Source organism: Passer domesticus, chromosome 6, assembly GCF_036417665.1.
Source record: "Passer domesticus isolate bPasDom1 chromosome 6, bPasDom1.hap1, whole genome shotgun sequence".
NCBI lineage: Eukaryota > Metazoa > Chordata > Aves > Passeriformes > Passeridae > Passer > Passer domesticus.
This window is the reverse complement of record NC_087479.1, coordinates 12,123,471-12,150,555: the sequence shown is the minus strand read 5'-3', so window position 1 is coordinate 12,150,555 and position 27,085 is coordinate 12,123,471. Positions and strand designations below refer to the sequence as shown.

At 42.5% G+C, this 27,085-nt stretch overlaps 3 protein-coding genes across 3 annotated transcripts in view; 1 reads left to right on the top strand and 2 right to left on the bottom strand.

The window, feature by feature from the left end:
* Nucleotides 1–2,757, bottom strand: part of DEGS2 (delta 4-desaturase, sphingolipid 2) — a 30,261-nt gene extending 27,504 nt beyond the window's left edge. Inside the window, exon 1 of the mRNA XM_064423390.1 lies at nucleotides 2,617–2,757. The gene's annotated coding sequence lies outside the window, so the exon portion shown is untranslated. The remainder of the gene's footprint in view (nucleotides 1–2,616) is intronic.
* LOC135302646 (collagen alpha-1(I) chain-like) lies at nucleotides 658–1,965 on the bottom strand. Its single transcript, XM_064423395.1, has 2 exons — nucleotides 1,104–1,965; nucleotides 658–994 (listed from the first exon to the last, which is right to left on the bottom strand). Exon 1 carries the CDS (start codon nucleotides 1,963–1,965, stop codon nucleotides 1,123–1,125), a length of 843 nt encoding a protein of 280 aa, XP_064279465.1. The 3' UTR covers nucleotides 658–994; nucleotides 1,104–1,122.
* YY1 (YY1 transcription factor) lies at nucleotides 1,748–27,085 on the top strand. The gene is made up of 5 exons (XM_064423387.1): nucleotides 1,748–2,731; nucleotides 11,629–11,791; nucleotides 21,072–21,132; nucleotides 23,613–23,771; nucleotides 24,895–27,085. The coding sequence occupies exons 1-5, from the start codon at nucleotides 2,035–2,037 to the stop codon at nucleotides 25,075–25,077; spliced, it is 1,263 nt and encodes a 420-aa protein (XP_064279457.1). The 5' UTR covers nucleotides 1,748–2,034; the 3' UTR covers nucleotides 25,078–27,085.

The window sequence follows — 27,085 nt, the reverse complement described above, 5'->3', positions numbered from 1 at the left end:
GCCTTTCAGTTTGTGAGAATTTTGCCATGATAAACTATGTCTTGTAGTTTGTTAAACTGGGAGTGCTGAGCATGACTGGAGAGAAGGAAATTCCAGATCTCTGCAAGTAAATTAACTATTTCCAATAGTTAATAGGAAAGTATTTCCTAATCTCATCATTAGGGCAAAGCTCAGTACTGGTGTCTTGAGACTTGGACTAGACTGACTTGGAGAACACTTGATGATAAGGCAGAAGAAAAAAGTATTTATTAGCAGGAACCTTTCATCAGTTTTTATATGGTGGCAATTTGGAATATGAGCAAACAAAGCAATGGTGTACTGAAAAGTGAAGGTTAAAATGGAGTGAATATTTGCAGCAGCCGTTGAAATACTTATGAGGCAAATCACTTGTATTTAACATGTAGTTAACAAGGGGACAGAAAAGTGATATAACAGATGGGGAAAAAAAAAAGGAGGAGTGAGAAAGAAGAGATAATCTTGCCCTGAGTACAGAAAGCCTGTGAGGCTTGTTTTAAAAACCCTCACCTTCGGTGGTACTAACTTACTTTGTATAATCCAAAACTTTCTTTTTTTAAAGATGTACTTTAGAGCCACCAGCACGTTAACGTCTGACTGAAGATAACACAGTCCCTTTGAAGGACTTCTGGCTACCTGTAGACAACATTTATAATTATTCAGGTTATTCAGTCCACAGCTCCTCATCTCCGACCCATAACATCTGCTACTTCACATCAAGACAGCTTCTTCGAAAGCTGCTTCTTCGAAAATTCGGCTCCTGATTTACGCCCGACCCCCGACAAAGCGAATGACCAAACGCAACACACTCACGAGTGCTACTTTTCCCTCGGCAGCTCTGCACGCGGCAGATCCATGACGGGGTAAGGAAGGGATGTCCTGCAGCAGCTGGCAGAAGGGGAAGGAAGCGGAGTGCGACTGGAGCGCGGGGCTGCTGCATTTGCAAGGCACGAACTGTTGTGCTGCTGTTGGAAAGGCTCTGGGGAGTAACGCAGTTCGGGGACGGAGAGATGTGTTAATAATTAAGGCAAATGCCTACACTGGATGGCTTAAATGAGGGGATAGTGGAATTTTGTGCGGTGATTGACCTGCAACGCTTCACTTATTTTAACGCTGTTTCCCGGTACGCGAGCTCGTGCACTCGGCCGCTGACGGCCGGGCTGGGGGCGGCACCGGCAGCCGGCGCTCCGCAAGCCCCCGGCGCACCTCCATGCACGGCTGCGGGAAAGCGGCCCGCGGGGAGCACTCCCCGCTCCAACGGGCTTTCCAGAAGGAAAAAAGGGAGGAGAGGGGAAAACTCCCCCGTGCCGATAGCAGCTCAACTGTAGCATTCAAACGTCCCAAGGCTCGGCCGCGGGGCCGGTCGGGAGCCGCTGCCGGCCCGCGCTGCCCGGGGCCCGGCGCGCGCCCGCCGGCCCCGCCCGTTAACGGCCGCGCGGCCCCGGCGCCCCCTGGCGGCGCGGCCCCGCCCACCCCCGCCGAGCGCGCCCGGAGCTGCGGGGCCCGCGCGGGCGGCGGGGCCGGGGCGGCGCTTCCGCGCGGGGCGGGGCGGAGGCAGCGCCACGAGCCCATTGGCTGCTCCGCGCCGGGAGGTGCGCCCCGCGCTCGCAGCGCCCCGTGATAGGACGGGGCGGGCAGAGGGGGCGGGGCGCTGCGGCACGGCGCGCCCCCGTTGGCCGCTTCTCTCGTCTGGGCGCGGCGGGCGCTGCCATTGGCCGCCTGGCGGCGGGGGGGGCGAGTCCGGCGGCAGCGGCCTCCGGGGCTGGGGTCCGTCTCGGCGGCAGCGGCGGAAGTCTCGCGAGGGAGCGCGGCCGGGATTTGGCGGTGCTGCCTCCCTCCCTCCTCCCTCCCTCCTCCCTGCCTGTCGCTGGCTGCGAGGCGCTGGTGTTTGTGTGGAAGGGGGAGGAGGAGGAGAAGGAGGGCAGGCGAAAGGAGCTCGAGCCCCACCATCCGCCGAGGGGAGCGGACCGGAGCCCCCTCGCCGCCCGCGGAGCTCTGTTTGCCTCCCCTCGCCCCGCCATGGCCTCGGGAGACACCCTGTACATCGCCACGGACGGCTCAGAGATGCCGGCCGAGATCGTGGAGCTGCACGAGATCGAGGTGGAGACCATCCCGGTGGAGACCATCGAGACCACCGTGGTGGGCGGCGAGGAGGACGAGGAGGAGGAGGAGGAGGATGAGTGCTGCGAGGAGTGCGGCCCGCACCACCCGCCCCATCACTACCACCACCACCAGCCCATGATCGCGCTGCAGCCGCTGGTGTCGGACGGGGACCCCAGCGGGGCGGGCGGCGGCGCGGCCGGCGGCGGCGGGGGGCAGCTCCACCTGCACCACCACCACCAGGAGGTGATCCTGGTGCAGACCCGCGAGGAGGTGGTGGGGGGAGACGACTCGGACGGACTGCGGGCCGACGACGGGTTCGAGGACCAGATCCTCATCCCCGTGCCGGCCCCCGCCGGGGAGGACGAGTACATCGAGCAGACCCTGGTCACTGTGGCCGCCGCTGGCAGCAAGAGCGGAGGCGGCGGCTCCTCCTCGGCCGGCGGAGGAGGCCGCGTTAAGAAGGGCGGCAGCGGCAAGAAGAGCAGCAAGAAGAGTTACCTGAGCGGGGGAGGCGGCGGCGGGGCCGAGGGCGGCGGCGGCAGGAAATGGGAGCAGAAGCAGGTGCAGATCAAGACCCTGGAGGGGGAGTTCTCGGTCACCATGTGGGCCTCGGGTAAGTGTGCTGCGGACCCCTCCCTCCCTGGGCCGCGGGCCCCGCCGGCGGCCGCGCGGTGCGGCCGGGACAGTTTTGTTTTGAAGGGAGGCCATGTTTTGATGTGTGCGATGGGCGCCGCCATGTTCATCGCCAGGGCAAGTATGGCGGCTCCCCGAAAAGATGGCGGGGTCTGCGCTGCCGCCGCCGCTCCTGCCCGGCCGCGGCGGGGGGAAGGAGGCAAACATGGCGGCGGCCGCCAAGATGGCGGCGGCGGGGGGTGCGCGGGCGGGCGGCAGCGCCGCCGGCTCCCGGGCCAGGCCGCAATGGCGTAGTTTCTGCAGCAGGGGGAGGCGGGGTGCGGGGCGAACCTCCCCGCGCTCCCCCCGTCCCCGCCCCGCCGCCGCTCCCCGCGGGGCCCGCTCCGCGCCTGCCCCTCGCGCTCCCTCCCTCCCCTCCCCCGGCCGCCGCCGCCCTCTGTCCTCCTTCTCCCCCGTGTCCCGTCCCGCCGCCCCTCCCCGGCTCCCTGCCTGCCGTGCCGCTCCCGCCCCGCGGGTGAGGCGTGTGCGCCGGGCCGTGACCGCGATGTGCGAGCGAAAACTCGCCCGCCCCGAGCCCGCGGCTCCCCGGCCCGGGCACGGCGAACCCCGAAATACCGTGTGCGGCTCGCCCGGGGGCCGCCCGGCCCCGGCCCCGGCCCGCTGCGGTGGGTGGGGCCTCCCCGCCCGGAGCCCGCCGTGCCGGCGAGGGGAAGCGGCTCCTCGCCCCCGCGGGGCTGCCCGCGCCTCCCGCCGGCTCGGAGGGGGCGGCCGCAAACAAGCGGCCCTCCAGAGCCCGGGGGGCGCCGGGGGTGACGGCCGGGAGGGGCGGCCCCGGAGCCGGCCTCCGTCCCTGGGAGCCGCGGCGAGGAAAGGGGCAATTCCTGGCTGGCGCTCGGAAACCGTCGGGCTTTTCCTCGGCTAGGTCTGGAGCTTTAAATAAGCTTTTTAAGTAGGCACAGGGAGACCTTGTCGTGGGAGATTCTGGTTTTTTGAGGATTTTTTTTTTTTGTGTGTGTAGGAGTGTCTTTTAAAGGCAGTAAAATCTTGTGAAGGTATTTAGTATCTATGGGGCTTGGAGTAAAGCTGACATGCACATGCCCTACCCACTTTATTTTTTTTATTACAGAGCATTGCTACCGGCAATAATTTTTGTAAAAATTAGAGTTCTGTCCATAAGTTACATAAACGTGAAAAAAAAGAGGTCAGATAATACAGTTCACGTAATATTTAAATTGATGGGTGTTTTTTGAATAGTAAGTTGGTAATCTGTCTTGCATATCATAATTTTTGTGCTATTTCGAATTTTTTAGAAGGGGTCTAATAAGATAGAGATACTCTTGAAGCTTTTGATGTAGTCGAAAATGTTTGTACTCTGTCATGCTTGCAAATGACTAGAAGTTGTGTAGAAAGGACAGTGTAGAAGGGAAGGTGTATTGGACAGCTGAGTTCTGCCTATAAAGATAGAAAGCACAGTGGTATGGATTTTTGCTGTTGTTTTAAATACAGGTGACTACTTTAGCAAGTTTCACAGAGTTATCTGACAGTATTGGCATGTGAGTTGACAACCCAATGAGTTTGATTGAAGTTCTTCTTGCTGAAGAGTTTTCCATATACTGTTTAGGATAGCTTTCTCTGTGCTTCTGTATCACTGTATGAAACGGAATAAATTCCCTTGCTAGTAGTTTTATTAGAACTGACCATCCAAGAAAGATAAAAGATAATAGAAACTAATATGGTCTGCTGGCTTGTGGAAGCTGCTGGAGGTCGCTGAATGCAAGTGGCTGCATGACTCATGAGCTGGCAGGATGCAGGACCTCGCTGAGATCAATTGACAATTTCTAGCATGCATTTGCACTCGGAAATTCAGAGTGCCTGATAGGATGCTTCCTTAGGACTGCATGCTAATTATTACTTGGCCAAAGTGAAGCATGTGTATAATCAATAAATTTGCTTGTCTTCCCACATACACAGCTTTTATATCAAAGGTAGCCTTATTGATTTTGGTGGTTTTCTTGTTTAGGAGCATGACCATGGAGCTCAGTAGCAATGATACCCACTTATAATTTACTGGACAGTACATTGCTACATTTAACTCAATTATATCCATGATGCAGAAGAATAAAGAATACCTAGTCTGACCTCACTTGCCAAAAAATGCCGTTCTAAAAGCAAAATCAAATATATGGGGAAAAAGTTTGACTTCCCCTCTCTTTGCGCATGCAGACACCACCTGCCAGCTTCAAACAGCCTTGGTAATAACCTGCTCAGTTGAGAGTGTTGTGAAGTTTTACTGAGAATATTGGACAGGCTCTTTCACTGTCATATGCGCTTTATTTATTTAAAGGGGCCTTATGTGGTCAAATGCTGGGTATTTTTTTTCCTCTCTTAAAAAAAAATTAAAATTATTTTGCCTTTTTTTTCCTGAAACATCAGAGGCTGAATTGTTGTCAGAGAAGTCAAAAAAGAACCAAAACTTGAGGCAGAGGGGTATACACCCAAACCCAAAAAAACCCCAACCTGAGTACCCTCCTCCAAAAACCTCAAACTAAATAAAGGCCCAAAAAAACCTAGAATCACTGGCTTGCAAAAGTGTAGTTGTAAAGTTTCCCTGAAGAATCAAACTACTTTATTTTGAAGGAATGTAGTAGGTTTGAATCTATATTTTAACATAATTAAAGATTTGCTTGCATGCTGATTCAGTTGACTGTTTTAAAAGCTAAGTGAAAAGTTAATCAAAAGACAAGTGATAAATAAGGCCATGGATCAAGGCAAAACAATGAGCCCTATATTGCTGTGCATGGATTTTGAATTGGGAAGAAGGCTACTTGGCTCACCACAGTGTGGGAAGACAATGTGAATTAATTCCTTGTTACTGTTTGCTGGTGCTACTACATTGGCTTGTACAGGGGTGGTACTAAATTTTACCAATCATAAATCTTTTTCCATAAATGAGTATAACATGTCTTGTAGCGCCTCTTGAAATGTGTAGAAATAATCTGTGAAATATATAGCAATGTGACTAAAGGGGGCTACTTAATTCTTGTCTTGTTATGTGGTTTCTCAGAAATTGCAGTACTGTTGTTGGCAACAAGTTTGACTTAGCATAACTTCTCTTATCACCTTGGTATCTATGGTGATATCAAACTTGTGACCCATGATTAAAGTGTTTAGTTTGAAACATGAGTGCCTTGTTCTAGTTCAGATCTAATTTCAGTTCTTAAGAATACAATTATTTGTCTTTATTCATGTGTTCGTGGAAGTAAGAAGTGAATGAAGGTGTATTTCTGAGAGGGTTGAAGAGGGCATATGGTGGATAGTTCAATCACATTCTCGTAGTGTGTTTACTTTATATCAAATATATGTATCAGAAGATTACATAAATTGCATCTAGTCCAAGTGAGACACCCCAGTTTGTACTAGAAAATATGTTCTTATCAAGTGGAATTTGTTTGTACCTTTGCTGCATTCAGCTTGAATCGTTGTCTTTAGTGAGATTTTCCAGGTTGGGTGCACAATAGTGAAGGGGGAGGGGAAGGATCGTGAGAAATCACTTTGTCAGATGGCGCTTGCAAAACTGATTCTTGCATGCAGGAACATTTGGGAAGGTGGTGCTTAAATGCTGGTTGCACCAAATGCTGGAAATTTCAAGCAATTGAGGCTTAAATTCAAAGATGAAAAAATGGATTAGTGTAACTACATCTTCTAGGTAATGATTCTGTCAAGCTTCCAAACCTGAAATAGGTGTTGGCTTAAACTGTTATTGTAAGCATAGTCTGCAAACTAAGGGCTGAAGTAGCACAACCAAATACTGCCCACAGATGTTAAACTGCTCAAGTCCCATCCCTAGACGGGAAAGACAAAGACACAGAAGTTACATGTATCTTTTGGAAATTATTTTCCATAATACAGGAAGCCTGTGCTGTGGACCCTTATTTGGAAGTTTGGGAGTTCGTATTGGGTTTCTAGAAGGTTCTTCAAAATCTCTTGAACTTTCAATGACTCAAAAAATAGAAAGGTTTTTATTTTACTTCATCAGACTGCAGGGGTGAGAAAAATAACCATCTGCTGTCTGACCAGTTGTCTTATGTAGTATAAATGATAGATGAGTCACTTAGTTCAGTTGTGGGGCTGTATCAGGGATGGCCAAAATGCTTTGCAATGTCAGATAGGTAATGAGCTTCTTACAGAGTTTGCTGTAATCAAGGCAGAAAGCGATTCTCCAGTTTAAAATATTAAGATGACAGTCTGTTTCTGACTCCGATTAAGACAATGATACAGGCTTCTGTTTTAAGTATTGAATCTGCCCTGACATTTTTTCCAGTGATAAGGTAGACTGTTCTCTGCGTTTGTTTTAAATGTATTTTCAGTTTTGAAAGTGAAATACACAAATGTGGTTCACCATCTAAAATGACTCAGTTAATTTGCTTCTTAGCCCACCTTCAGACTACAATCCTCTAAACTGCTGTTGGTTCCTTCCCTGGGGCACTCGAGTCACTCCTGTGCTGACCATTCAGAAGGTCACAGTGCTTCAGCACAGTCTCAGAAGTGCTGGAGTCAGATGATGACTGTTGATATATGCACTGGTTTTGTCAGTTCACGTCTCAGTGGTGTGAAATAAGAGATGGGTGACACAGGGAAAGAAGAACCTGTTCTCCATCTGTGTGCAAGGCACGTCAGAAGGAAAGTAACCTAGCAGCCGTTTAGGTTAAAAAATGACATACTGTGCAAAATGGAATTTTAACATTCAGAAGTGTCTGCTAAATAACTGTATTATTTAACAAGCTAATTACAGTTCTTTGCTTCCAAACATGACCAATGAACTAATTTGCCTGAGGAGATTGCAATGTGGTAGCAATAACCAAGCTGTTACCACAGAGCTTTGGTACTGCACAGCTGCCGAATACATCCTTTATCCTGTAATTGCTTTTCAGCTGTTCCTAAAAGCAAATGTGTTTAACTGTGTGATCATATTTTAAGCTTAAATGTTCATCCTTTTAGTGGCTAAGTAGAATGTCTTTTAATTTGGTGCCTCGAGGAGGAAGCTGTAGGATCAGGTGTCATTGCTTTGCTACCAGGTGTATCTCGAAAGTTCTCTTTTGCACTCTGTTTTCCTCAGATGAAAACTGATTGAACAACAGTGCGTTCTCCCTGCTCAGTAATAGAGGAGGAGGATGGCTCAGAGATTTGGCAATTTAGATGAAATCAAGAATAACAAGGAAAATAAAGAATAAAACTGAGGAAAAAATAATGACAGAGTTTCTTGGGTTGAGAGTTGAGGGTCATCTTAGCAAGCTGGGGAGTTCCAGATTTGTCAGGTGCAACTCAAGAAATGCACAAAATAATGGGATTCCAAGGTGGGTGGATTTTTCTGTGTAATAGAAAGGCTGTAAGAGATGGAGAAATTGTAGCATAGGAGCAAGATGTGATCAGTAAAGTATTGGGAAGCAGATTCTGCCATGTTTTGTTATTGATTTGTTGCATGGAGTTACTAGTTTCATTCCAGTCATCTTGGTTCTTCCTACTTCATTCAATAATTGGGCTTGGTTCTCTTAAAACTTCAGGTTGTTTCACCAGTAGTCACAAGACACATCTGGCTAAACACTGAACTTTCAGTGATCTTAGTAGAAAAATGTTTGACATACTTGCTATGAAGGGCCTAAATGGGTCTGGTTCAAGATGTATAATTGCCCATATTTATGGAGCAGTGAGGGATGTGCACGTGGAAGGACACTGAACATGAAGGTGTGTTACGGTATGTCCTAAAAGAGAGAATAGAACAACCCAGTTTAGACCAAGTATCTGCCTTAATGCAAGTTGGCATAGAAGAATGTAGGGGGAGGCCATTAAAATTGTGTTTCAAGTTCAGTCAGAAAGCTGCATTGGATCTGGAAGAATAGTGCTACAGCTGAATGCTTTATATTTGAGTCTGCTCTACTCTCACGTGGTTTTAAGGGACAAAACAAAGTAGATCAGACAGTATATATAATACTTCATTTCCTTTACCTGACTGGCTCTGTGGTTCTGTCTGTATATAACTCACATGGGTGGCATCCAGAGGTGTCACTGCAATTTCAGGGTTGCGTCTGTGTTGTGTTTTGCTTTGCTTTGGAGGCAGTATGTTTGATTCTCTGGTGCTTCATGAGAGGAAAAGGGGGAGGTAATTTGCTTGTAGTGGGCATTAGGACTTGCTTGAACGCAAAAAACAACAAACAGTTAACTTGTCCAGCTTGCAGTGAGAATGATCAGATCAGCCCGAGTGAAAGTTTGCTTGCACTTTACCCTCCAGACTTTGAGCTGCCTAGTCCAGGTTGATAGGCCATCACAAATAAAGTAAATTTGTGTATAGAAGACATTGGTAAAATGTTTCAATTTCCAGACTTCCTCCAAAAGTGGGGGGGGGGGGGGGGGGTGTCTTTTGTGTGTTTTTGTTTTGTTTCCCCAATGACTTGATAATGTCACAGGATGGTCATGATACTAAAGAGGTTCTGAAGTCTGCTGCTACTTTTGCAGAAATATCAGCCTAACATTACACTTCAGGTTAACTGTTTTGTATTTTATTGTTTTGGTTTAAATTTGTTTTTGGAAGTGTGTGCTGCTGTAGAGATGCAGTTTTTTGTTATAGGAAAATGTAGTGGGTTTTTTATTTTCATATAACTGTTAATATACTAAACAATCATTTTTCTTATGTTTTATTCTATTTTTGTGTTTTGCTCCAGTAGTCTGTGGAATTATATAGCTGTGGAATTGACTTATGTTGGCAGGCTTTTGGGAGGTAAAGCCACTGAAGGCTGGCTTTCAGTTTGGTCCTCAAATAGCAAGAAAGCACTGTGGAATAGCAAACCTTTGTGCTGGAGAAAGAAAGATGATCTTTAAGAATGTATACAGAATTTCCTAGTTGACTCATCTGATGTGAGGCAGGAAATGAAAACTTGAGTGTGTTACGAATGTCATCAAACAGTCAAACTGCACATTCTAGGTAGATGTTGAAATGGCCACACTGAGGGCAGCTGATCTCATTCTAGTCTAAGCACAGAGAAGGTGTCACGTTTAGCTTTGCAACAATTCTGTGCCATTCTGAGCTCCCAGTCTTTTTTCACGTTTCTGTTAGAACAAATTGTTGCCAAACTAGAGGCTTATTGACTTGAATTGGTAACTCCTTCGATTGCTGTAAAACTTAACATATAATCTTCGCTTAAGGTGAATTCAGTTGTTTTTTTAAAGCACTGGTAGGATCTGAAAGGTTGTGTGGTGGTGAGTGGGCAACTAAAAAGGTCAATAATCAGTTTTGTGCTTTATTTTGAGTATAATGCTGCAGATAGTATTTTCTTATTTACACTTCTGTCTTTGCAGCGCTGGAGTCTGTTTTCCTCTTTCACCATGGAATATACATGAACTGCTATTTGATCTGGTAGATCAGATTAAACCTCAAACTAGCAGTAACATTTCTAGAAATAGCTTGGTGGCAGACATTAAAAGCAGGCATTACAAATGGAATAGAAATTTGTTTCTGGTGTATTTCTTTTATTTGCTTGCCTTGTTCTCTCTTCCCTAGCCTAAGTTACTGAGTAATGACTAATGTTATTTCCTGTTTTCCTGTTTAGGGGAAAAATCCCGAAACATTTTGTCTTTTGCTTTCTGCCTTATGTTTTCCTATCTTTTTTTTAATTTGGTGAAATACTATTTCTGTCCTATCACCTTGTGTTTCCACTGCTTAAACAATATATATAAAATAAAACTTCCTGTTATTTTTGTGTAGCCTCTTGTGTATAAAACAATTTCCAGAATCTTCTCTCCATACACGTAGTAGGAGAAGTACTGTCAAGTTGTATTACATTGAGCTGAGTAGTTACAGCCATATATACATCTGTTGTCCCAGGTGTATTTGAGGGTGGAAAACAGGGTAGGTGCTGTGTCTTCCTTTCTGCTGCTGTGAACACTGCAGTGAGGAACATAGATGGATGTTTCTGTTCTCTCATTTTTGTGTCTCTCAGTTTCTGTTATAAAATAGCAAGAGGAGATAGAATGCATGGTACAATGTTTTCTAAAGTATGAATGTGAGTAGACAGCAACAGCAGGTCTTCCACCTGATTTCACTGCAGTCCTTGAGCACAAATTCATAGGAGGAGCTCTAGAGCAAACAAGAGTATCTTAACTGGCTTGCAGATCAAAGCTTTGAATAATCCCAGTCTGCTGTTTACATAGTGGAGTGGGAAAGAGTTCAGGCTGGCCTTTGCCACAGAAGGAAGAAGCCCCCTTGGGAGAGAGACACATGAGTTTGAGTTATTTGCTTTCTTTGAGATCTGTCTGCAAGTCTTTGAGAAAAACTCAATTTTACAAGCAGGTACTGAAGCCCATCAGCAGTTATTTTTAAATTTCTTGTCTCTCTGACACTTCTGTTGGAAGTTAGGGAAGTCTGAAGACTCTGAAGTAAAGATCAGTAGTAAGTAGGGTAAGTGCTGCTCTTCTGATAGGCTTGCAAAGTTAGGGACTGCTGCTGAGTGTCAGCATGGATATAGTGAAGATTAGTCCTGAAGAGGTTAAGGAAATCAATATTTAGGCATTGTTTCAGGAAAAGTACATTATCTTTCAAGGGCAGCCAACATTTATAGGATTGTTCTACTAATTTCTATATTTGTTTGTGCTTAAAGTAGATATGCAGTTTCTGCTTTTTTTCCTCACCCACCGTGTTCTTTGTGTTCTTCAGGCTGTAACTGTATGGGTGTCTTTTTGCTCTTCACAATTAGTGTGGAAATCTGGAAGTGCAGTGTATTCTTTTCAATGTGCAGCAATAGTGAATTTGTATTCAGATGTAGCCTAATAATTGTATGCTGTTTTGATCTTTAGTATGTACTGAATTCAGTATTTTTTGTATTTCAGATGATAAAAAGGATATTGACCATGAAACGGTGGTGGAAGAGCAGATCATTGGAGAGAATTCTCCTCCAGATTACTCAGAATACATGACAGGGAAGAAACTTCCTCCTGGTGGAATACCTGGCATTGACCTCTCAGACCCCAAGCAACTGGCTGAATTTGCTAGGTAAGTAGGAAGAAAGGAGCTTTAAAATGGTGTTATTTTCACTGGTTTAATTATGAAACTGTTAGGCAAAACAGTATATTTACTATGGTTTATAATTCCATTTAATTATCTTCTAAAACAAGGGATTTAACACAGCATCAGCCACTGTGTTCTGATCTAAAATAACAGGGTTTTATATTCAGCACTGAGTTCTTCAGTGTCTTCCAGTTTCCAGTTCCATTAGGTAAGACAGGACCTAAATGTATTAATTGATAGACTGCATCACTCATTGCTCCAGGTAACCCTGCCTTGGGATTGGACTAGACGGTCTTTAGAGGTCCCTTCCAAGCCTAACAATTCTGTGATTTTACATGACAGAATATTTCTTTAATGTGAGTAGCCTTAAATTCCTGAGCACCAAAAGATCCGGTAAGTGAAATGCTGCCTTGGGGTTGCTCAGTACAAAATAGTAAATCTACAGGATTCAGTTGGCAATTCCACTTCCTCTTCTTTTTCACCTGCTCCTTAAGCTGAAGATCTGAAATCCCGCACTTTGTCGCTCGTTAGCGTATCACTAGGCTGCCCTGGGTGCCAAGGTGACTTTTCCCTTCCGGCGGTGCTGCCGTGGCTCGGGCGGGGCGGGGCTGAGCCGGGCCCGGCTCCGGTGCACCGTGGCCAGCAGGGGGCAGCGGCGGGCCCGGGCTCGGCCCCGCTCCGTGCCGTGCCTCGGCTCCGAGCACGGCCGCTGGCTCCTCTGCCTGACACTGCCGCGTTTTCCCAAGCTGAAAGCAAAACACCTGTAAAGCCACATTCGTGTTCCTTTTTGTAGCAGCTGGCTGTTCTTTAGAGCTTGGGTGCGCGGTTCTGATGCTCAGAGCAGGTGGACTAGTACAACTAGCAACTACCTGGAAAAAGGTACACTGTCTCTCTGCTAGGTAGTAAGGATGACATGTTGTCATGTGAGAGACTGTACCTTTTTCCAGCTAGTTGCTAGATGGTCTGGCTTCTTGGTTAGCTGGATCTTGGCGTTCAGTGTTTGCATGTCTCTCTGATTTTTAAAGTTTTTGTAAGCCTTCTGATGTTTACATTCTTGTAACGAACTTTCTCACACACTTCTGTAAATAACTTATTGTTTTGCATTCTTTTATGGAGGAGGAGAAATTTGATGGACTGTTGGTTTGTCCAGTGTCATTGGAGAGGTGGCACTTTCACCCTCCAATCCACTGTCACTTGGAAATCTATAAATGTTGGAGTCAGAAAATAAATTTCCCCTTTTTACCCTGAAAAGAGCAGCAAGTCTGCATTGTGTTGTTTCGTATCCTATAGTGACATTTGCATTTATTCCAGTTTCACCTTTTTGATCTTGCTGCTTTTTACAAGTTTTGTCCTGTTACTCTGTAGTGTGTTTGTGCTGCAGGAATAACAGCACGGCCTCATCCCACAGTTACTTTCACTGAAGCCATTGAACTATGAGTTTTGAGGGCTCCTGGTAAAATAGTTCTGTAGGGCTTGCCTCCTGCTTCAGACTGTCTGATCTGGAAATGTATAAAAGCACATTATAAATAGCTGAAAACAGGGTTTTATCTGAAGTGATGGATGGTTCTACCTATTGATACTCTTTATGTTTTACTATCATTTATCAAAGTTACTGTAATGTTCTCTGGGACCTGCTGAGGAGTTAATAAAATTTTTTGAAAGCAAATGTTTAAGTGATACTCTTGAGTGTACATAGTATTATTAGACACTGAAGTACTGAATAGCTCTCTTTTGTTAGGAAGCAGAAATAGTTTCTTGCTGGGTATTCTCCATGCAAATACTGAATATTTTTTCTTCAGATTGAGTTGAATATTTGAAATGGTTGTCAGGATTGGGGGTTCTTGAAATGACCAGGCTGCTTCTATCAGATGTGTCTGCATATTTCTGAATATTGTGGAATGTTTTAGTTAGGTTTCTATTGAGAAAATAGTGGCTGCTGGCAACATTTCAAAATTATTACTTTTCTATATTTATAGTATTTCAGAATGTTCTAGGAAGTTCCAGAGCTGGAATTTGTAGCATGTAGTGGAAAGATTCAGTTTTACGTGTACAGCCTCTTTTCTCACAGCAGATAAAATGTAATCCATTTCAGTCAGAAGATGAATGTGTGGTGGTAGAGGAAGCACCTTGCGTGGATATCACCTTTAGTAATATCCCCAAGTTGCTCAAAACCTGGGAAAAATTGTTCTCATAGCTTAACTGTAGATGCATGAGAATTTAATGCATTTTCTAAGAAAAGTTATTTGATTTCTTGGTCAGAATCGGTGACTGTCAAACTTTTACTCTTGCCTTACAGTTGTATATTATGTCTTAAATTATTGTGTTTGTTTATTTTTCTGAGGGTGTGTTAGAATTTGAATATTTCTTGTTAAGGTCTTGTCCTCTTGTGTTGAAGGGACTCCTTAACTAATAAGATGGATTCAGACTACTGTTCAGTTGACTTATTGACCTTGCTGTGTGCAGTATCACTAGGAACTTTGCATGGCAAGCTGGAAGAAAAAATTGGGTTTACATGGCTGGAATTGGCTTTGGAGGTTCAAGGAGTACAGTTTTTCATGCTAAAAGAATGTGTTTGTTTAGTATAAAGTTCTGTGAGATTGCCAAACATTGCTCATTGCTTTACAGTTCAGAAGCTAAAAATTTTTAGTAGCTGTATTCTGAAAACTTTTAGCAGCACATGAAGTTGAAAATTGCTTCTAAACTTAAGTGGCTTCACATGCTTGTAAGGTTTTGAATTACAAATTTGTATTTAGATTATTTGAAAAAAGAATTGTGACTGTCCACATTTAAGGAAGTGTGAACTGGCTAGTAAAACTGTATGCTAAGTGCATTGTGTGTAGCTGAGAGAAAGTTATGTAGGGTTGCTTTTTGGTTTTCATTAAAGCAGGAAGGATTCTCACCATACATTTGTAGAAATTACCTCCTCTGAACCAGGCTACATCCACTGTTTATAACAAATGCAGCTTATTTTGATTAAGGATAAATTGATTTTAAATACTTGCATTGATTATTAGGATCAAAGTTCTGAGGCTAAGCTTAAACAGAAAAAGCTTGAATTCTAGTGGTAGTAGATTTTGAGCAAGGTTCTGGTATTCTGATCATGATCTAGTTAGTGAAAGGTAATGCAGGGACAAACCTGATGTTTGAAGTTGTTTGTAGCTCTGCAGGCCTTTAAAAATAATTCAGAACTGTGGTAATTGAGCAGCTGCAGTGCCACCAGCGCTCAGAGCTTGGTGGCTCTCACAGAGTGGGTGCTTGCAGTGTCTCTTGCAATGCAGTTGTCTTTCACTGCCTGGTTTAGAGCATATGTCATTGAGTCATGTAGCAGGAATCTGAATCCTTTAACTGGAACTCTGACAGTTTTTCCTGGAAAAGCTTTTTATGCATTCTATGATTCCATTGAAAACACTGTGAATAAATAGGCTGTGTCAGAACATCGACATGTTCAGTAATGCATAGATGAATGACCAAAAGTTACACCTGGCTGGAAGTTTATCACTTTTTGCAGATTACTTTCTTCTGTTTTAGGAGTCATGAATTTTCTCTGGCATGCTCTGAAAACACAATAAAAAAGAAAAAGGTCTCTTGCAGTCATATCAAAATGGGAAATGTTAATTGTGAATGATCGGCTCAGAAGGACAAAACCTAATAAATCACCATATTTTCATTTGATACCTTTGACTGGGAAACTGGGAATCCCTTCAAGTGGAATAAAATGCTTTGTCCAAATGTAAATTGATGATAGCTCCGTAGTTAGCTGTGAAGAAATCATAGCTGTTTGGTAATGAAAACTTAGGAAGGTAGTAGGGATATTTCTAGAATGTGCATATGGCAAATTCCCTCAAAGCAACCCACCAAAAAGGATATCCCTGGTTGCCCCCTCCCTCCCTCTTGTCCTCCAAACACATGACTGAACGGGCTGAGACAGCAGAACACAGGCATTAGTAAAACAAAGAAATAAGAAGGAATATCCTGTAGCTGGGAAATTGGCACAGTAATGGGTCCTGGTGGTAAAAACTTTATTCTTTGTGGTTTTTTTTTTTTTTTGCTGATCTTGGTGTATTTTCTGAAGGAGAGCCATTGTGAGAACTGCCTTCCTTTCTATCTGCTTTCCAAACCTGTAGAAAACAAAAGAGAGGAAACTGCATTAGTTTGAAATAGGACACCCTTTTTAGAAGCGACAAAGCCTTCTGGTCATCCAGATTTACGACTTAGGCCTCTTTATAAGGTGTATGCTTTTGTGTTGGTTTTGTTCTTGTTACAGAGAAGCTTAAAGGGCAGTAAAATGGCAATTGCTTTACCCAGTATTCTTCTAGGGAAGGGGACATCTCCTGCTCTGTGCCCCACGGCACAGGTCAGTGTCCCTGTTTACATGAGATATTCCTCATAACTGGGACAAACCTAGTAGCAGAATCATGGAGTGAAAGAACTTCTTATGGCAGTTTTCTTCTTAACTGTGACTGAAGCAGGTAAGACACTGGCTGTTCTTGGGTTGAATGTAGATAGATTCCTAGGACACCTTGTGCCACTCCCCTTTCATCTTGTTTATCCAAAAGCCAGTCTAGCCAGTTCCAGGAGTAGTTCAGCACAAATAAACTCTTGCAGTAGCACAGGGCTGTGACACTCAAGTTGGTTCTGCTCAGCAGGGCACTGTAAGGGGAATGGCAGAATGAGGGGAGCTCCTCAGCAGTGCCTGTAACACTATTGAGAGGGAATAATTTCCTCCACCTCTGACTGGGGAGGTGGAGAGGGGTGGCCATCACAGGTGAATATCATTGCTGGTCATGAGAGACCTGTAGGATGTGTTAAAGGAGTTGCCTGAGAGAGAGTAAAGCTATTAAGATTAACCTTAGGTATAGAGGGAGCAGAAGGGAGCTGAGAACACAAAACTCCTTAGCAGTGGCTAAAAAAGGGAGATTATGAAGCAAGGGGGAAATTCTATACTGTTATTTGAATTATATTTCCTTTCTTCCCAGCTTTAACACCATTTCTATGGCTGACTTTAAAAATTACATCAATTGACAAGTCTGTAGGTTCTGAACAGGGATTTGGGATGGGGATTAAGGTTCTCTTAGGGTGAAGTACTCTCAGTTCAGCTGTGTAGATGAAAGGAAGTAGTTAGATTTAATTTTCAGATACAGCACAGTGACAATATTGTTTTCTTTATTTTTAGAAACTGAGTGGTTTAATATGTGTGATTTCACTCAGTTTTCCTTATGCATGGACAAGGGACTGTGCTTTTATGCAGCTCATTCTGTAAAGCTATTGGGTTGCATGCATTCCTGTTTCCTCTGCTGTTGCCCATTCCCTCCCTCCACTCCCCCAGTGCAAGTTAAGGCATAGCCTTTAATTGCAGTGTCCCAGCGACTTGATCCAAAAGGTACAAGGTACCTTTCCTGATTGTCACAGTTAATTGATTTGCAGTTGCCTCTCCTAGGTGCAACGCATGTAAACTCACAGCAGAAATGAAGATTTTGGTCTTGCCATGTAAATTGACTTTCTGCAAAGGCAGCTGTTTCTGAAGTTCCACCCCAGTATTAATGCGTGTGTCTGTAGTTGTGTTAAATAGTGATATTTGTTAGAGTGCTGTTTTTGATTAATATTTCAGGCTAAGAAAACTTGGATGGAGCTGGTAGAGATGCTCTACTGGGTGGGAGTCAAAAGTCTATCCACCACCAGCATGAGCTACCTGCACCAGTGTAATTAAGATCAACAGCACTGTTTCTAGTCTGGTCTCCTTTTGCAGAAAGTTAATTTTAAAGTAAGACCAAAACATTTTTTTCTAGTACATTGAATATGTAAGTTTTAAAATTCTTCTCTGAGGGATTGTCCATATGGCTTCTGCAGCTTTGTGAGCAGGATGACATTTTTTGACACAGTGATCTACGACAGCTGTGCCTGTGGTGTTCATTCCCTCATGCCTTTAATCCAGGTGTACAAAGGGCCCAGCAGCTTCCTCCTGCCTGTGGCACTGAGATACAACCTGAACTCCATTTGACATCTCTTCTTTTGCATTGACTGTTTTGTTGATAATCCTGGTTATCTGTGGAACTCTGTGTCTAAGCAGAGTCTTCTTCCACATTTTAGAAGAGTGAGAAGATGTAAAATTGCTCATTTTTTAACTGAACCTTTTTGTCATTTGTATCCAAATGTTCAAGTATACTACTGGGCTGATGCTGCTTAATTTATAAACAGAGCCTGAACATTAAAAAGACCTGGTTGGACACTCATGTTGTATGCCTGCTCTCAGACACTGAACTGAAACATGTAAGGTGTATGTTGATGCTGCAGTCTGTCCCGTGTCTGACCATCCAGTTCACCTGGAACTGGTTCCTCAGGCTTCCTTCCTGCACTGGCCCAGGGTGTTTTCTTTCTCACTCTGCCTCAGCAGCCTGTTAGAGATGACACTGTTGCAGCATCTCTTTCTCAAAGAGTGAGGTAATATCGGAGGTAAGATACAAGAGTCAGGAAGAGAATTTAACACAAAGCTTGAAAATGCAGACACTACCCACTAAAGGTATTTGCCACATCTCTTGTTAGCAGTTCTCTTGGTCTAGTCACTCCCTTCACAGGTGGCCAATTAAGACTTTGGAACAATAGTGGTTTTACTCATTCTGATCATGTCAGGGACACAGATCTCAGACCTAGGAAATTTTTTTTTTGCTTCATTTTTTGGGGGGCTGGGGGATGACTCAGCCAACATTTAACAGGTTGATTGAATTAGGAGGAGGTAGTTTTGGCACCAGCTTTGTCTCCTCAGGATGTTTGTTCTCTAATGGAATTAAATCATGACACACTGTTCTCTCTTGTCCCATCTTGTCAAATCATTCTTCTGTGACCATTTTAACAATTGCTCATTTCTGTCCATTTTCCTGTTTCCTAAAATCACAGAGACATAATAAGGAGAATCCCATCCTGAAGGTAATTGAAAGCTTTCTGTAGGGGTCCTGTAAAGACAGCTTTTGTGTGTGTGTGTTTTCCTACAGCCTCAGTACCTGTACTCAGTACTATTGAGTCTGGAACCTCACTGGAGAGTGCAGTCAGTCAGTTAATCCCAATCACTTGTTTGGAGTCAGGTATTTTACTACTTTACTCAAAGAGACTATGTAAACTAAAAACAGCACAAGTCTAATCAGTAAGGTCAACTGAGTTGTTCTGTAGTCTTAGAAAAGATAGTTACAATGAAAATTAAGATAATGAGACTGCTGTACAGGAACAGATGTAGTTTGCTGTATTCCAAATGTTTCTGCCCTTAAGTTGATGAAATCTTAGTTGTACTGCTGGTTGTGGTGCACAAGAGGAGCTTTGTCAACACAAACACCTTACACCCATTTACAAGCCACTGTTAATATCTGTAAATGTGTTTGTAACCCTGCGGGAGACTGTAGTGTTCTTCAGGATAGCTCTGTACCTGCCAAGTGTAGTCTGGAGATGCTGAGGCAAGCAGGAGTTTCCCAAGTGCCCACTTAAAAAAAGAGCAAAAGCAGCCTCTAAATCCTTGGGGTTTAGTGTTGTCTGTGAAGTGGCTGTCAAGTGCTTTAGTCTGTAGATGATCACTTGAACTGTGCTACATCTGCAGTACTGAAAGGACTCAGAGTCAGGACCAGTGATGGTTGCCAGAGCCATGGAGACTTGTCTGTCACATGTCACTCCACTGGCAGTGTAAGATGATTTTCCTGGGTCTTCAGGACTTCTGAGGGAGTTTTTTCACTGCTCTCAGCAGTCCATGTGAAGGAAAAAGGTGAAAGCAGATTTCAGCCGTAAGAGTGTGACTGTACCAAAGAAGTCTGCACTCTGCTTGCAGAAACCAAATGCATTTGTGGTTAGAATGGAGGCATTTTAGTTTATTTTCCCTACAGCTCTTGGGAAGTTTTTGAGTGTTTAAGAGTTGCTGTTTAGCTATTTTCATATAAATTAATAAAAAGGGATGTAAAAAAGTACATATATATATGCATTGCTTGGAAATCTCTTCCCCCAACTTTATTTTATATCAGTTTCCAGAAACAGAACTCATGAGGATTAAAACTGTCATGGATAGCAACAGACACTTTTCCTTCTTAACATTAAGAAGAGTGTGTACCAGAACTGGAATTCAGATAATTCCAGTTAATTTGTTGATGTCAAGCTACTCCTTCCATTTGAGGCTAGGGAACACCACCAAACCTGTGGATTAACTTTCAGATATGATACGTAGGCACCTTGTCACACAGAACTGCCATGTGCTCTATTGCCAGGAAAAGCAGTTCAGTAACCCTCATGAGCACACCAGCTCTGCTTCCACAGCAAGGTTTGGGGATGTGCAAAATCTCATTGCTCACCTGAGGGAATCTCAGCTGCATGGAGCTCCATTTATTTACACCCACCTACTGCTATAGTTAGATGGAAATAAACCTTTTCTTTTTAATTGTTTGAACACAGCACCACAAGTTAGAGAAATAAAGACAGCTGAAAGTGCAATGCAGTTCCCTAGAATCACATCTGGCTCTTCTGACAGATGGTTGTTATAACACTGTTCAGGATTGTTTTGTACAGAGTCTTACTGTATGTAAAATAAACCTAACACATACAAGCAATAATTTGCTGGGCTCCTTATGTAGCAAGGGAGGTTAGTGGCACCCATAAAATAATAAAGATCCCTTGTCAGTGACCTGGGGTAAATTGGTGACTTCTTGTCAGTTGCCAAGAATGGAATCTATGTGCACAATACCTTAAAGTAAGAGTAATTATCTTTTCTGTGGTTGAAATGGATGTCTGTGTTGTCTGTGTAGATTCCACAACCTGCCTGATTCTGCTTTCCTGCTTCTGTAGAGTTTTCTTTGGAAGTCTTGTGTGATGGAAATACTGTAGAATGATTGAACCTATACTCCTTCATGTCCTGCTCTATGGATGGAGAGGAAGTGAAGCTAAATAGCTCACATGGGTACTGGCACAGCACAAATGGAGTTTTCAAACAAAACCTCCTAATTGCAATTAGTATATGTCAGGAGGGAAAAAAAATCTCAATTTCCACATATTCAGAGGATTAAGAAGATGGTATTAAATGTCTTATTCTGTATTTGAGAGGTCTTTCTGGAAAGCAGAGCATTCCAAATGCTGAATTACTGCATATACTGGTAATATTTTTATGAAGGTTTTGAAAATGTTAAAGTGAGTACCATTGACACATGTAATACTGGGGGATAAAATATGCTCATTATGTAGGCACTTTTGGGGAGAAGAGCTGTCTACTAATGTGTTTCTACTTGTGCTTTTTGTTTTCTTTAAGAATGAAACCAAGAAAAATTAAAGAAGATGATGCTCCACGAACGATAGCTTGTCCTCACAAAGTAAGTGAAGTGCTCAGCTTCTGAGTAGATAGTAATTTGTAGATCAGAATTTTGTATTGATGTTTTCTCTTGAGAATGAATAACTAAAATATCTTACTGTTAATACTATACACTCAGTTAAATGTATTTTAGTTGTCATTCTCTAGAGGCTTCCTTTAAAACCTTTCACTGAATAATATATTATTCCCATTCCTTGTCTTAAGGTTAGTGCATCCCTAATCTTCTGGTAACCATGATGCACAGTCCCTAACATGCTGGTTTTACTGTTGTGATTTCCCGACACCCAAGAATACATACTTGAAAGAATGTTCTGAAAGCTGTTCAAAGTACGTTCCTAAGATCTATATATCCTCTGCTTGGAAACTATGACAGATTTGGAGTCTAGATCAGGAATCAGCAATTTATGGTGCAGATGCCAAAGTCAGCTTTATTGGAAGACTCTGAATTTCATTCCACAGAGCTGGAAAGTGCATCATCATGAAAGAGAGAGGCAGGCATCCTTGAGATACGATTCTGATCCACTGGTAGCAAGGAAGCTTCTGTCTTGAATAAATGTTGCCAGTCACCTAGATTGGTAGCCTGTGGCTTTACTGCATTATCCAGCTTTTGTAGTGCTTCTTTTAGCTGATTTTAGTCTGTGACTAAAAAAGACAAACACAATCTTGCTGACTTCTGGTCTAGATAAGTGTGAGCCTAAGCAAATAATCAGGGCAGATAGCTATTAGAATTATCTATTAGAGAGCATGAATAGAAGGCTACTTTCTGGTATAAGGAATTTTTTGAATTCATATAAATTCTGAATTCCTCTTTGTGCTTATATTGATTTCCAATTCTCCACATTCTGAAAGTGTCATGTTTTTTTGTAATACAGTATGCAGAGATACAGGAACAGTTATTTTTTACTATACTGAGGAATGTTACCTTCATTTCTTTGATTTACTTTTTCATAGCCTCAACTTCATCTAAATGGGGGGGGGAAAGAATGTTCTATCCTTCCATTTTCTATCTTGTAGTGCTTGTTGGCTTTATGCATTTATTATTTAATTCAGTTTAACAAAAGAAAAATATTGTAGCTGCACCTGCTGCCCTCAGAGGCAAGAAGGAACTTAGAAATAAAGGCAAAAAAAGTTGATGGTCTGTTTACTTTGGCACTGCTTTGCCCCACCCACTTCTGCTTTGTGCAGCGAATGGTGGCACAACACTTCAAAATCAGCCAAAGAGGTCCTAGTGCCTGAAGAGAGAACTCCTGAAAGTGACATTTCACCTTTTTTGTAAGAAACAAAGTTTATTTAAATGTATTTGTGTAGGAAATAAAAAAAAAGCCTGCAGAATTTAAGATTAGCAGTTTTACAGTCCTTTAGATACTGTTAAATTTTAACATAACACAGTGGTGTTGGCAGACTAGTGTTATATATATAAAAGTTTAAACAGCACCACTAGTAGTACAGATAGGATTTATGATTATGAATCGGATTTTGTGAGGGATTTTGAACCTTGAGGAAGACATTTATAAAACATGATAGATATTTGTTGATTGTCACTAAGAAGTGAAAAAAAAATGTAGAAAGATTAGGTAAATTGAGCCTCAAGTCACTGCTGGCTTAAGCATACTCTGAAATCAAAAGTGGTATTCCTCTGTCAATGCAGGGTTGACCCCCAGGTTAAGAGTGTTGGTGCTGTACCTGAATTAATGTGTCTTCTGCTTTTGGATTGAGCTGTGACTAGCTCATGCTGTATTCTGCTGCCCAGTATCACTTTGTAGGTTTAATCTGCAGCAGCAGTGGCACTCTGTCTCAAGGGGGTAGTGGTCAGGCTGTGCTGCCAGTTTGGACAAGGTAGTTCCTGTAAGTTGTTACATGCTGGAAACCCTCTTGCTCCATTTTTTTTCTCAGAAATGGGAAGGACAGAGAAGGAAGAGGACAGATGTTGGGAGATGGTGTACATACCAGTAGATATTAGGGAATGATCTGTGGTGTATTAGAGACTAATATATTGTAGTACTGTAGTTCTCGGAGTATAGCACTTTGAAGAGTACACCATAGGTATCCATGAACTCTCCTTCTGTCTTTTGTTTTTTTGGTTGGACTTTTGTTTTGTGTTTGCTTTTTTCCTCTGAAACCTGTTAAGTGCTTTTATTTGGGTTTTTTTTTTCGTTTGCTTCTGTCAGAGTCTGCATCTTCTCCATAAGACTGTCCTGTTATTCATTTGACTGCACATGGTTCATAATACTGAATGAGGAAAGGGTTTGGGATCTTTTTGTTTGGGATTGGGTTTAGGTTTTATTTTGTCAGCTTTTCAAATGATTAGTTTTTCTTGTATTGCTTTTTAAGAAGTAAATGTAAGGGCTGTTCTTTTCAGGGCCAACTATTAAGAAAGTATTGAGGATATAAAAGCATTTAAAATGCTTGTACTGTAGCAGATAAAACCTTCTTTATGAGAACTAGCTTATCTACTAATTGAGTTTCACTGTTCTTTTTAAGGGCTGCACAAAGATGTTCAGGGACAACTCTGCCATGAGGAAGCATCTGCACACTCACGGCCCTCGAGTACACGTATGTGCAGAATGTGGCAAGGCCTTTGTGGAGAGCTCGAAACTAAAGCGGCATCAGCTAGTTCACACCGGAGAGAAACCCTTTCAGGTACTGCTGGCCACCTCCCTGGGAACACTGCAGACCCTAGCTGTACCCTGGCTTCCTCAGGACTTGGGCATACTAGGGCTCTTCTAAAATCAGATGAGGCACCTGACAAACTGGGAGCGCCCTTGAGTTGATTAGGCTATCATATAATTATTTACATGGACTGCTCTTAGAAATTGGCAAATTGAGTGTACGTGGGAGATATCTTTCAAAAGATGATGTAAAGTTGCCCTCTTTAAAAATGAGGTCTGCAGTTACTAGAGAAGTAAGAAAATGTCTATCCTCATCATCTTTTCAGCTTAGTGCTTGTGGACAACTGAAACTTGGGGCTGCTTGTTCAGGTAGTTACCTCAGAGTACTAATTTTCAGTAGGGTTTGTTAATCAGTTTTCAACAAAATAATGAAGTCACTGAATCTGTTTCCATTTATATTGAGTCACGTGGGCTTCTGCCACCAGAGGTCCCCTGCCTTCTTCATATCATACTCTCTGTAAATCTTTAAAGTTACTCTTAGTCTTCAGCACATACGTGTTCCCCAGAACATACTTAAGATATGTGGGTCTTTTCTAAAATAATCAACATAAATTATTTCAGAAACTTGATTTTCAGTCCTCAGGCATTCACTTGGATGAATACTGAATATTGAATACAGAATACTGCATATTGCATACAGAATACTGAATATTCTGTGTGGTAAATAAAAGTAACACTAAATGTGCTGTCCTTTTTACATCAAGCCCATCTTAAAAGTAAAGCAGGTAAAATGAGAAAATCTTTGCAAATCATCACTCAAAGGGGGAAGTTCGGGTGTGAAATCCTGTTTCTGTTTTGTCATACAGTGTAGGTACATGCAGAGGAGGTGTCTTTAGTGTAGAAGTGCTTGCTTGCAAGCTGGAGGTCATTTATTTCCCTCTTTGAAAACAGATACGCTATTGGATATACACTACATACTGAAGTCTTGCAGTTTGTAGTGCAGTTCACAGGGGATCCCCACAGCTTCACCCATAACAATTTTCAGCCTCTGGCTTCATGTTTAGCAGTCTAGTGATTTAAAGAAGACTGTTTTTCTGCTCCATGACGCAGATGAGTTCCACTAGCTAACAGAGTGCTTCTTTTCCTTCCAACAGTGTACGTTTGAAGGATGTGGAAAGCGTTTTTCACTGGACTTCAATTTACGCACACACGTGCGAATTCACACTGGCGACAGGCCCTACGTTTGCCCGTTTGACGGCTGCAATAAGAAGTTTGCGCAATCAACCAACCTGAAATCTCACATCTTAACACACGCTAAGGCCAAAAACAACCAGTGAAAGTTGAGGAGAACGTTCTCGAACTCAAAGCATCTTACAGGAAAATCAATTGGAAAGAAATACGCTCCCCTTTGTATATTGTTTCTAGGAAAGAATTTTAAAAAAAAAGGACCCTACAAAACTAAAGGACGTGTTTTGATAAGTAGTAAATAAAAAGCAAAAAAAAACCACACAGAAAACTTGAAGGTGACATTGCTAAGATGATCCACCTTGGTCTGTAGCTGCGTTTCAAGAACACGGTGTTTTGTAAAGTGTGGCCCCAACCGGACGGGTCAGCTCACGAACTTGCATCAGAAAAGACAATTCTTTATACAACAGTGCTAAAATTGGACTTCTTTTCACATTCTTATAAATATGAAGCTCACCTGTTGCTTACAATTTTTTTTAATTTTGTATTTTCCAAGTGTGCATATTGTACACTTTTTGGGGATATGCGTAGTAATGCTATGTGTGATTTTCTGGAGGTTGATAACTTGCTTGCGGTAGATTTTCTTTAAAAGAATGGGCAGTTACATGCATACTTCAAAAGTATTTTCCTGTAAAGAAAGAAAAGTTATATAGGTTTTGTTTGCTATCTTAATTTTGGTTGTATTCTTTGATGTTAACACATTTTGTATAATTGTATCGTATAGCTGTAATGAAATCATGTAGTATCAAATATTAGATGTGATTTAATAGTGTTAATCAATTTAAACCCATTTTAGTCACTTTTTTTGGAGAAATACTGCCAGATGCTGATGTTCAGTGTAATTTCTTTGCCTGTTCAGTTACGGAAAGTGGTGCTCAGTTGTAGAATGTATTGTACAGGCACTGACCGTTTATTAACACCTGATAATATGTACATCCCCCATGTAATAGAAAGGACAACAATAAAACAGTGGTCCTAAAGAAAGAATCTGGCAGAAAATGATCTGTAAGCGCAGTCAACTTTCTTTTGTTGTCCAGAGCAGTTCTAGTTCCTCTTGACCTCCCAGAAATTGGAAGCTAAATAAACTCAAGTTTCCTTTACTTTGCATTCAATTACAGTGATTTGTGATGCAGTTAATACCACATCAGGTGGTATATCTAAACAGAATTGCTGACTGTAATTCTGGTTTTGAGTGACCTAGACTTCCATTAACTGGAATGATGGATTTGGAGACTTGGCAGTGTAGTGGGGAGTGTTCTGTGTGCCTGGACAGCAACTAGGTAAAACAGTACAGGAAATAACTAAATGGAAACCTTTTTTTAGTCAAGGTAAGGAATGTTGGCAGTTTAAATGCAGTAACAATAGAAAGTGGAGGAATGCTAGGGTTTGGGTGATCATACCAGGAAAAAAAAGAAACTGTTTCTTCTTTTGGCTAACTTGCTAGAGTGTAATGATAAAAATTCTTGGAACCTTATTGGACACCTTTTGTTTCACAACAAGAACTTCAAGTTCTAAGAGAACTAGATGGAGTTGAGTTTTGATGGTCTAACTAAGAGTGGTTACTTCTCATTTGTTCAAGTGTTCAAAGAAAACTTAGCAGATACTATAGTAAAATGTGACAGATTAATAAACAGAAGAAAATGCAGAGAAATGCATAAGTTATTTTTTAGAGGCATGTAACATATTTTAATGCAGTAAAAAGTGTTGTTAATCTTTTTCTGAATTCTGTTCTTAAAAGGTTCATCAACGTTTTCATTGCTAATACTGTAAAACTTAAAATTTTGAGTCCAGTGTTGGTGGTAGTGGCAAAAACATGGGTAATAAAGAAACTGCACTTAAGACCAAGGGAATTTTCATCCATACATAAGTTAATCTGAACACTGCAACTCTAGTCTGAGGTTATTAGGAGTAGAAAGAAAGTTGGGACATTTAATTGTAAAGTATGCGTTAGAATTTTGGCAGTATTTTTTCTTTTATATATAAGCAGTTTTTGAACAGGACAATATACTGAAACTTGTATAGTTATAGTTAAATTAAATTCTGTATACAGTTAAATTAGTGTCTATTCTTTTTGGAAGGAAATAAAATTAATTCAGTCTA

What these genes read in the sequence shown, in the direction of transcription:
- LOC135302646 (XM_064423395.1), bottom strand. Translation starts at nt 1,965, where the DNA reads ATGGTGGGGCTCGAGCTCCTTTCGCCTGCCCTCCTTCTCCTCCTCCTC.
- YY1 (XM_064423387.1), top strand. Translation starts at nt 2,035, where the DNA reads ATGGCCTCGGGAGACACCCTGTACATCGCCACGGACGGCTCAGAGATG. An exon ending in CGATAGCTTGTCCTCACAAA is followed by an intron (nt 21,133 to 23,612) that starts GTAAGTGAAGTG and finishes GTTCTTTTTAAG; the next exon opens with GGCTGCACAAAGATGTTCAG. An exon ending in CCGGAGAGAAACCCTTTCAG is followed by an intron (nt 23,772 to 24,894) that starts GTACTGCTGGCC and finishes TCCTTCCAACAG; the next exon opens with TGTACGTTTGAAGGATGTGG.